At 37.1% G+C, this 11,339-nt stretch overlaps 2 protein-coding genes across 3 annotated transcripts in view; one reads left to right on the forward strand and one right to left on the reverse strand.

Annotated features, from left to right (window-relative positions):
* LOC122553505 (kelch domain-containing protein 2-like) overlaps positions 1 to 3,425 on the forward strand; it is an 81,335-nt gene extending 77,910 nt beyond the window's left edge. Inside the window, exon 14 of the mRNA XM_043697365.1 lies at positions 3,371 to 3,425. Within this exon, the coding sequence (XP_043553300.1) occupies positions 3,371 to 3,410 (40 nt within the window). The 3' untranslated portion in view covers positions 3,411 to 3,425. The remainder of the gene's footprint in view (positions 1 to 3,370) is intronic.
* LOC122553501 (nuclear export mediator factor NEMF-like) overlaps positions 1 to 11,339 on the reverse strand; it is a 132,769-nt gene that overhangs the window by 29,024 nt on the left and 92,406 nt on the right. For both annotated transcript variants that reach the window (XM_043697353.1, XM_043697355.1), the window contains 5 exons: positions 9,818 to 9,880; positions 9,618 to 9,730; positions 5,637 to 5,694; positions 5,148 to 5,206; positions 3,542 to 3,662 (listed from right to left, as the gene is read on the reverse strand). In XM_043697353.1, the coding sequence (XP_043553288.1) occupies positions 3,542 to 3,662; positions 5,148 to 5,206; positions 5,637 to 5,694; positions 9,618 to 9,730; positions 9,818 to 9,880 (414 nt within the window). The remainder of the gene's footprint in view (positions 1 to 3,541; positions 3,663 to 5,147; positions 5,207 to 5,636; positions 5,695 to 9,617; positions 9,731 to 9,817; positions 9,881 to 11,339) is intronic.

An 11,339-nucleotide genomic window follows, 5' to 3' on the forward strand; every position in this document is an offset into this window, starting at 1 on the left:
TACACACACACAAATATATATATTCTGTATATACATTCAATATACAGAAAGTTAAGTTTAACTAATATAGGTTGTATGGCTATACATAATTCTGATGTTCTCCTCTACACCAATAAAGCAGTAAAATATTATACTCCTGTTTGGAGTCATTATGGAAAGGTTTATAATATTATCAAAAGATAGTTCACTTTCTTTTAAGATCATAACTTTCTCATTGCCTAACAGCTCAATGGCTTGAATCTTTGCATTTCAAAAAGTTATCTTTCATACTTTTGAATGCTATTGCAGGAGCAGAATTTCAGTGAAAGAAAAGGACAAACCGGAATCATGGCCCATTTTGGGGTAGTAGTGAACCAGAAAACTGTCAATATTGGTCTTCATAATTGGTCACTACTTTGAAAGTGGGAGAAATTTCAGGAGTCTGCATATGAACAGTTGAACACAGAAATCTAGATGATTAGATGCTTTACCAACTGATGCACTGTTGATGCACCCAATCTGCAATGATTTATAAATTACTGAGCAAGCAAGAACTTACTTTTTCACCAAAAATCTCATATCAGAAACATTTGACACAAAAAGTTACAACTTGTTGAACAGGGTGCAACTGTTTTTATTGGATGTACTAAGTTCATAATTATTACTGAATTGTATCTGAAAAACAGTTTTGGAAATCAATCATTGAGGAGAAAGGTGCTAGGGAAGCTGGGAAAAAAAAATTCAATATTTTAAAATCAGTTTAAATGTTTAAAACTTCTACCTTAATCCCACGTTTATTTCCAAATTTTGATCTTGCTCTCTGAAGTAATACATTAAATAATGACGATCACCCAAGACATATAGTTAAAACATTTCCAGTATTTAAGATACAAATACAAACCAAAACCCAGATTCTTCAAAAAGTTATCAATAGTTCTGTGGAAGAAGATGTCATTGTTTAAAGCAACTGCCATTTTGCAACAAAAGCTTTTTATTATAGTCACATCGCATGTTTTCAGGCTTGTGCACAATATTTTTAATGTACTCCTGTAGGGCATATTATGCAAATCATAATTCAGCAAGGGAACTGAAAATGTATGGTAAATTAGGTCACTGAATTTTACTTAGCTCAGGTTTTGATTATCAACAGATTCATCCTTTCTATTTCATATTTCTAAAGAGTAGAATTAGTGACCAGCCATACAGTTGCTGTAAAGCTATGTATACATCACACCATGCTCATTAAAAACTTTATAACAGATTAATGCTACTGGTATCACTCAAAATGTTGCATTACAGATGGCAATATTTCGGGTGAAAGTATACCAATAAATATAGATAGAGAATTAGGCCATTTGGTCTATTGAGTCTGCTCTGCCATTCAATCACGACTAACAGGTTTTTAATTTTCCTGCCTTATCCCCATAATCCTTAATCCCCTCACCAATCAAGAACCTATCTATCTGTCTTAAATAAGCTCGAGGACTTGGCCTCCACAGCCCTCTGCAGCAATGAGTTCCATAAATTAACCACCCTCTGGCAAAAGAAACTCATTATCTCAGTTCTAAAGGGTCATCCCTTCAACTCAGAGGCTGTGTCCTCGGGTCCTGGTATTTCCTACTCGTCTCTTCACCAATCCACTCTATCGAGGACTCTCAGTTCTGTAGGTTTCAATCAGATTCCCTCCATATCCTTCCAGACTCCAAAAGTCCGCAACTGTTCCTCATACACAAGCCCTCCATCCCTGGGATCATGCTTGTAAACGTTCTCTGGACCCCCCTCCAATGCAGCACATCCTTCCTTAGATATGGGGCTCAAAACTGCTCGCAATATTAAAAATGCGATCTGACTACAGCCTTATCCAGCAGTACATTTCTGCTTTTGTATCCTAACCTTCTTCAAACGAATTGTATTTGTCTACCTAACTGCCAGTTGAACCTGCATGTTAAACTTAAGAAATAGGACTCCCAAATCCCTTTTGAGCTTCAGACTTCCAAAGCCTTTCCCAGTTTAGAAAATAGTCTACGCCTCTATTCTTCCTATTGAAGTGTACAACCTTACACTTTCCTCATATTCCATCTTCCACTCCTTTGCCCACTCTCCTAGCCTGTCGAAGAACTTGGACAGCTTCCCCACTTCTACTACGTTACCTGTCCCCTACCAATCTTTGTCTCATTTGCAAACATAGCAGCAATACCCTCAGTTCCTTTGTCCACAGCGTTAATATTTAACATGTATAGTTGCGGTCCCAACATTGACTTTTGTAAAACTCCACTCGTCCTTTCATGGAACTTTAATCCTCATTGGCTGACTGACAGCAGGCAGACAGTCCTCTAACTGTGTCAGTACCTTGCCCCATGGGCTCTTACTTTATTTAGCAGCCTCCTGTGCGGTACCTTATCAAGGCTTTCTTGAAATCCAAATAGATCACAGCCACTGGCTCTTCTTTGTCTAACGTGCTTGTTAGCTCCTCAAAGAATTAGAGCATATTTGTCACGCATTGACCTCCCTTTGACGAAGCGGTGCTTACTCAGCCCTATTTTACTATGCACCTCTAAGTACTCCTCAAACTCAACCTTAATAAAGTCAGTCAAAAAGTGTGGTGCTTGAAAAGAACAGCAGATCAGGCAGCATCTGAGGAGCAGGAGAGTTGACGTTTCAGGAGTAAGCCCTTCACCAGCAACATTTCTAATGAGGGACTTATGCCAGAAACATCGACTCTCCAGCTGTGCTTTTCCAGTGCCACACATTTCGACTCTGATCTCCAGTATCTGCAGTCCTCATTTTCTCCTTAACAACAGGACTCTAAAATCATACCAATGACTGAGGTCAGGTTAATGGGCTTTTAGTTTCCTATCTTTTGGCTCCATCCCTTCTTCAACAGGAGTGTTACATTAGCCATTTTCCAGTCCTCTGGGACGCTCTCCGACTCCAGTGATTCCTGAAAGATTACCGCCACAATCTCTTCAACTATCTACTTCAGAACTCTGGGGTGTAGTCCATCTGGTCTGGGTAATTTATCCCCCTTCAGATCTTTCAGCTTCCCCAGCATCTTCTCCTTAACGACGGCTCCTACCTTTGCCACCTGACTCTCCTGAAGTTCTCATATGCCACTGGTGTCTTCCACTGCGGAAATTGATACAAAATACCTATTCAGTTCCTCCACCATTCTTTTGTTCCCATTATTACTTCTCCGCCCTCATTTTCCAGCAGTTCTCTTCCTTTTCGAGATCTAAAAAAGCTTTTGCCATCTTCTTTTAAATTGCTAGCTAGCTTACTCTCATAGTTCATATTCTCCCCCCGCATTGCTTTTTTTAGTTATCTTTTGCTGTTCTCTTTAAAAGCCTTCCCAATAATCTTCATCATTTTGTATGTTTTCTCTCTGTTCCAGGCTTCCCTTGTCAGCCATCGTTACTTCGCCCTCCCCTTGATATGTTTCTTCTTCCTGGAGATGAATTTCTTACGGATACAATTTTATAAAGGCTCAATTGAACAAATAAATTCTGAAAGCTTCTCATAAATGTTGTGACATATAATTTTATGTATCAATTTTCTTCATTACCTAAAGGTATAGTATCCTCAGAAAATAGTTCTGATGTGCTGCTAGTTACCGTCTCCATGTCTTCATCTTGTACTTTTACTTTCCGCTCACCTACATGCCTGCATATAAATTGTTCTTCAACCTAGGTACAAAAAAAAAACCTATGATATTTATTAGGAAATAGTAACTTACCAAGCAAGATACTTGCAAATGTTCTCTTCTTGACTATTTTTGAGTAGAAGTACAAACTTTCACAAGATAAGAGCAAGCGTGAGGTGATGCATTTTAGGAGGTCAAATGCATGAGGTAAGTATGCTGAAATGGATGGACACTTAAGAGCATTGATATACAGATGGATCTTGTGGTCCAAGTAGAAGGGCAACAGTTTAGAAAGATGTTAAAAAGACATACAGAATTCTCAGCTTTATAAATAGATGCAGAGTGCACAAAAGCAAGGAAGTTACGATGAAATGTTGCAATTGGAGAAGTTTGTATAATTCTAGCTAACACACTCTAGGCAGGATGTGAAGGTTTTAGAGGGAGTTCAGAAAAGATTTACAAAAATGATTCAATAGAAGACAAGCTTTAATTATGTGAATAATTGCAAAAGGTGGAAAGTTTTTGCCTTAGGGAAGGATATCAATAAATTTGACAGAAGTGTTAAAATCACGAGGGATCCATTAAGACAAGAAATAAATGCTGGCCCAGTAAGGCCCAGATCCCGTTACGGAGTTTTTAAAAAAACGGTGTAAAAGGTTGAGAACACGAAGACACAACCCAATGTTAGTGGCGCAAGAACCAAAGGCAATAAGAGGAATATCATTTTTACACTGACTGGTTAGGATCTGGAATACATTTCATGCAAGTCTGGTTTTAATTGTCGCCTTCAGAAAGGAAACTGGATAAGCACCCTGAAGAGGAAATAAATTACAAGCCTACAGAGAAAGGGAATGGAAACAGAATTAGTTGAGTTATTCTTACAAAGAACTAGTATGGACAGGACAGGTTAAATTGCCTGCTACTGTGCTGTAACTATTCTACAACTGAACCCACTCCATTCAGTTTCTAGTTGTATTGGAGGGGAGGGCTGTGTCTGAACAAATACCTTGCACTTCCTGACAGGCTGTTTAACATAGGAATTTCAGCTCCTACTGTAAATGACACTGTATAAATACATTCCATACAAACTAATTTACTATCACACTTTATGATGTGGAGATGCCGGTGTTGGACTAGGGTGGACAAAGTTAAAAATCACACAACACCAGGTTATAGTCCAACAGGTTCATTTGGAATTACTAGCCTTCAGAGCGTTGCTTCCTCATCAGATAACTACTGGGGCAGGATCATAAGATACAGAGTTTATAGCAAAAGATCCCGGGATCTTTTGCTATAAATTCTGTGTCTTATGATCCTGCACCAGTATTTACCTGATGAAGGAGCAATACTTTTGAAAGCTAGTACTTTTAAATGAACTTGTTGACACGATAACCTGGTGTTGTATGATTTTTAACTTTATCACACTTTAGCACAACCGCCAAATATAATTCAGGGGTCCAACTATATTTGGTGTTTCAGTTTTCATCTTTTTCCACCTTAAGTTTCTAGAAAAGTAGTAATACATTACCTTAAATAAAAAGCCAAATCCCATCATAAGATAAGAAGGTGGAAGATAGTTCTTTTTACCTGAAAACACAAAGAAATGGTATAAAATTTATTTTGGAGATCAAGCAATAACTAACAACAACAACACATCTGCAAAGCATTACACAACCAAATCAGATTAAAAAAAGAAAATCATGCAAATTACCATCATGCTGAAAACATTTCCAACTTCAAACCTTCCCACATTGAATTAATGCAGTTATTTTAGCCAAATCAAAATAATTCACAACCTACCTGGCCTTCTAACCTTATATGACTATCTGGGAAGGGAATCAACATCTCTTGACAAAAAGTATTCTTTTAAACAAATTAAGGTTTATATTTGAAAATGATTTGTGGTAGAAAATCTCAGGTTGAAAAATCTAAAATAATGGAAGTATCATATTCATAATCAAAATGTCAAATTATCAAGCCACTAAATCAAGATGAATATCGGTAACATTCTACTTACCTCTGATCATGAAACTTCCTGTGGTCAGATATTCTCCTGTGGGTGCTGTTTTTGATACCTGAAGGTTTAAAGATAGCACATTTGCGAATGTATTTTCTACATTTATTTATGGTTATTTTGAAACAGATGTAAATAAAAAATATGAGCCAATGTGTGTCAAATACTATTGAATAAGCAGCTCAACATTTGCAATTCTGCTGTCAAACATTTCCGACTATACCCTGATCATGGAATGATGCTGTAAAAATCAAGGCCAGGTTATTTTTTTCATCAAAAAAAACCACAAAAGATTGGTATGAAATGTCACCCCACATGAAATGTCACACTGATTTTAGAACTGTTCAGTTTGGCAGCTTAAATCATGACCCTGAGGAATTCATCATTTCTGCTAGCTTCAAAACTACAAGAGATAGTTCTCCTATAAAGGTCATAGTTGAGTTCCAGCGAAAGCTCGCTTAATAGAAAATCACTTAACAGAAATAATGGGGCCTATAGAAAAAGTGGAATTAGGAGCAGACGACAAAAAAAAACATTCACAATCATGCAAAGATCACCAAAAGCCTAACAAAGTATAGGACAGCCTGAATGAAGGTTGAAATCATATTTATTAATGAAACAGAAGTAAAGTGAACACATTACATTGAAAAAATATTGTTAATGCAGGGACAGAGGGTCATCATCATCACTACCTTCAGGTGCAGTTGCACTTGCAGAAGTGGACAGCTTTGGTTGATTGAGAGATATACAGGTACAAGAACAAATTAGAAAGGCAAATAGTTTGCATAAGAGTAATGCAGTCCTGAAGGAATAATGCAGGTCTTATACAGGAATTATACAAGTATATTCTTGCATCAGAGGGAAAGCAATGAACATTAATTAGTTTAATTTTTGAGCTAAAGTGCTCAATGTACAATATGGTACCTTCCATATTCTCTGACAGCAGCGGACATTGACACATGCAGAATGGCGTGGAGACTTCTGCGTTTACATGGCGCATGCGCAGATTGGTGCAGAGATTTTAGTGGAAACACAGAACAAAGCGTGCAAAACGCACACCGCTGGAATCACACTATTGTGAACAGGCATAAGCATTCTTGAAAATACCATTCCCTAATTCTTTAGCGACATTGTAGCCAAATTGCCCTGCCGAAATACGCTTTATTTGAGAACTACCTGTACGTTACAGTGCCATATCAGTGTGAGAAAACATTTTGTCTAATCTGTTTTAAATGGTTAATCCCTTACTTGTAAACAGGGACCAATCTAGGTACCAGATGGAAGACTGACATGATATAAACTAAGGTTAAGACCTTGAAGAAAAACAGGCATACAGGTCTAATGTCATTTATCTTAGCAGTAGTGAAGTTAATGTGAGCCCAAGATCAGATCTTATGGGCCAAACAATCTATTTTTTCTTCTTCACAAATTAGCTCAAATAAGTGAATAATCAAATAAATTCACTTTAAGATGTGAAATACAAACCACTAGAGAATGATTTGGTGGGTTGGGAAGGGAATGAGGATTGTAAAAGAGAAATAACTTGGTGTTTGCCACAACATAAGGAAGAAGATCTGTTCATGCCTGCAGTTACACAAACAAGTAGTTACCAACCACTGCTACACAGTTGTGTGAAAGTATCCAGCAGAATCCAGGCACTTGAGCACAGGAAGAGAATAACTTCTTTTAAAAAAAAGTATTTTTTCAAGAGAGTTGTTAGGATCTAGAATGTGTTTCCTGGAAGTGTGCTGGTGGCAGATTCCATACAAGGTTTTAAAAGAGAGCTGGATATATATTTGAAAGGAGATGAATCTAGAGGGCTATGGATATAGGGTTGGAGAATGGGACGAGCCGAGTAGCTCTTTCAAGAGACGGTACAGACATATTGGGTCGAATGGTCCCTTCTTTACAGTAAAATTCTATGATTCTATAGAAGGGAAGTAATTTGATTGCACTTTCCAGTGAACAGTCATTCCTGATTCAGCAGGGTGCTGAAACTGCTGGGAAAAAAATGTGGTACAGAAACAAGAGAGAAAGGAAAAAATATTTGAAAACACTTCTAAAAGTATTGTAAAAATACTTAAACAGCAAATAGTCAGAATAATTTGTATAAACAAACAATCTTACTTTTACATAATGACATAAGAACTAGGGGCAGGAGTGGGCAATTCAGTCCCTCAGGTCTGCTCCGCCATTCAATACAATCTAGCTGATCTCATCTCATTCAAAACTCCACCTTCCTGCCCATTCTCCCTTTAACCTTTACTGATTAAAAAAAAAAATCTATCTCCTCTTCAAATTTACTCAGTGTTACATCATCCACCATGTTCTGAAGTAGTGAATTCGACAGGTTCATCACCCTTTGATAGAATTAAATTTTCCTAAACTGATTTAACTCTGCTATCCCTTCTCCTAAAACTACGGCCTCTCATTTTAGAGTGCCCAATGAGGAAATGCTCACTCTACATTTATTTTGTCAATCCCTTTTAGCATTATATATACCTTAATTAGATCTTCTCTCATACTTCTAAACTCTAGAGCGTATGGGCCTAAATTGCTCTCTCTCAAGACAAACCCCTCACCTCTGAAATCAATCTAGTGATTCTCCTCTGAACCACTTCCAATGCAACAACATCCCTCTTCAAGGAGAGGGACCAAAGTTTCATGCAACACTCCAAGTGCGGTCTCACTAATACCTAGCACAATTTCAGCAACAACTTGAGCGATAAATGCCACAAATCTATTTGCCTTCTTTATTATCTATTGTACTTGCATACTAGTTTTCTGTGATTCATGTACAAGGGCACGCAAATCCCTTTGTATTGAAGCACCCTAAAGTTTCTTTCCATTCACATAATAAGTTGCCTTTCTATTCTTTCAACCAAAACCTCACACTTATCCATGTTAACCTTCATCTGCCAAATTCTGGCCCATTCACCTAACCGATCCACGTCCATTTGTAAATCTATATTTTTATCTTTATTGCAACTTACTTTCCCACGTCAGTCAGTATTACCTACAAATTTGGCTTAGAGTATCTTTTATTCCCACATCTAAGTTATTAATATGGATTCAAGGACTGAACCTTGTGGCACCCCCAATACTTACATCTTGCCAATGAAAAAAAACTAATTTATCCCAACACTCTGTTTTTTGTAAGTTAGCAATTCCTCGATCCAACCTACTAAATTACATCCAACCCCATGTAATTTTAACACATTTACATTTCCTTCATTTTTGCGAATATTGCTTATTGATTATTCAACCATCACTACGTACAAATCCTAACTTAACCAGGCCTACTTCAAATTAAATCTTATTTTGATTCATTTTATAATAAATATCTTCATTGATATATGGTAGATTTTTATCTTCACCAGAATTTGGCAAAACAAATTGCTCATTCAATTTTTATCCTGTGTATTTCAATGGGTAGGCAATCCACGCTGTCAGATTACTTACGAGTGGAAAGGAAAAACAGCCCCACATATTTAGATTACTGTGTCAACTATGTCTCACATGTGATCACAATATCACTTGACTCAAAAGTTTGAGAATTCAAGTCTCACTCCAGAGGGTTTATGCACTGAAGGTATGTTGTACTGCTGAGATAATTCTCAAATGACACGTTAAATCGGGGCCCATTTCAAGTGAATGTAAATGTTCATTATTTGAAGAAGAGTAGGGGAATTCTCACTAATTATCAGGTCAATATTTATGGTGCAAACAACATTACTAGACACTAACACATTATTGTTTGTGGGCTCTTCCTATATGCATATCAGGTGCTGTGTTTTCCACAACAGTAACTGCACTTCAAATGTGATCCGCTGGCTGCAAAGTTTTAGGATTCCGGAGGTATGAAAGTATGTCTCTCTTTTGTACTCAAAAGATTAGCAATCTATTTTGACTAGAGATGTTTAATGTGCGGACCTCCACAGTGTAATAGCGTGGGGGAAAAAAAACGCCATTGTAGCTAGTTACCTGATTATGATAGACCCACCAAGCACTAGTAATTACACGTGCTTCCCATGCAGCACTGTAGCAAACTGCCATTGTGCCAGCTTCAGTTAATGTACGTGGTGGAATTGGTTCCCCTGTAAGTAAAGAATAACAATAACAAAACTTTTCATGTAAAACAGCTTGGAATTCAATTTGTAACATGAAATATTAAATGAATTGACCTTTTGGGTTCTTGATGACACAGCTGGTAGCACCATGGAGATCAGCATGTACATAAATATCACCTAAAAAACAAAATTCAAAATTGACAAGAGCCACCATAAAAATAAAGAACAAAACAAAAACAATGCTATAACTGGCCCTGAAATTCCAAATTCAGGATAAAAGGTAAAAATGGTTAGGATTCCTAGTGATCACCAGCAAATGTGTGGTGATTTAAAAAGGATGACGCTTAGTTTTGATGCATTTAGGTTTTGAATAGTTTGTCAACACTTTTGGCCCACAGGAATAATATTGGAAGGAGACAGGGTAGAGGAAATGTTGACAATTGCTTGATAAATACAGGATTATACAGATTTCCCAGAAATAAGTACAGGTCCACATTTAATTTCCTGGAAACACAGAAGATTTCTACAAGCCCGTGGAAATTAAAATAGGTTCAGATAATCAGTTCTGGTTTAGAGGTATATGGACCAAATGCTGGCAAATGGGACTAGATTAGGCTGGGATATCTGGTCGGCATGGACAAATTGGACCAAAGGGTCCGTTTCTGTGCTTTACATCTCTATGACTCTAAGCAGTCAATGCTTTCAAAATAGGTCAAACATGGTGACAAAAATACTTGTCACAAAGCAGTTGAAGTACAAAGATCAGAATGCAATGCTTTAATTCGACAAAGTAAGAACTGTCTGGAGTACTGCATTCATCTGGGCACCAAACCTCAAGAACCTCAATTCCGTAATGATTCACAATTCATCAGAATGATACCAGGACTTAAAACAAAATTAAGTTTTGCACATGGTTTACATAGACTCAATTTAAAAATATTATTTATTTCCCTTCAAATTTAGAAGTTTGAGAAATGATCTAAGCAAAGTTTTAAAATGATAAAATGATTTAATACGATCATGTCATGAAAACTTCATATTTCATAATCTCAGTGGACTAGAGTTTGAAGAATGTGGATTCCTGGATTGTCTTCATTTTAAAATAGTCAATAAAAGCCCAGCTTTTCGGTTTCTGAAAAAAAAATCTGATTGTGGGTCCAGTGTAGTATCGAAGCGCTGCTCCAGTCTTAACTCTGATTCTCTTCCTGAAAAATTTCTGGAAGATTGGCTGTGATTTAATGGTTTGGCATGACACATTCCAAGAGTTTGAATTGACTTCTATTCCAATGCTCAGATATTTTAAAGACACAAATGCTAAACCAGTTGTTAAAGATAACAATACTCATATAAAAAGTTGCGTTGCTGAGGCCAAAGGTTTAGGTAAACAGCAGAAAGTGGACTTATGAGAACAAGCCATGATTGCATTCTTGTGCAACCCAGCAGTACAGAAAAATTGCACTTTAGAAACAGCACTCAAAGTGTTGGTGATGAAATTGCGTTACAGCCAACACACATTTTCAAAGTTTGCGCTTTAGAAACAGTGTCCCCAATTCAATCGCATTACAATGAATTCATGTTTCCGGAACACACATTAATAGCAGAACAATCAATAATATTCAAGTGGTGATAGGAGGTC

This window comes from Chiloscyllium plagiosum, chromosome 10 (genome assembly GCF_004010195.1).
Source record: "Chiloscyllium plagiosum isolate BGI_BamShark_2017 chromosome 10, ASM401019v2, whole genome shotgun sequence".
NCBI classification, from domain to species: Eukaryota; Metazoa; Chordata; class Chondrichthyes; order Orectolobiformes; family Hemiscylliidae; genus Chiloscyllium; species Chiloscyllium plagiosum.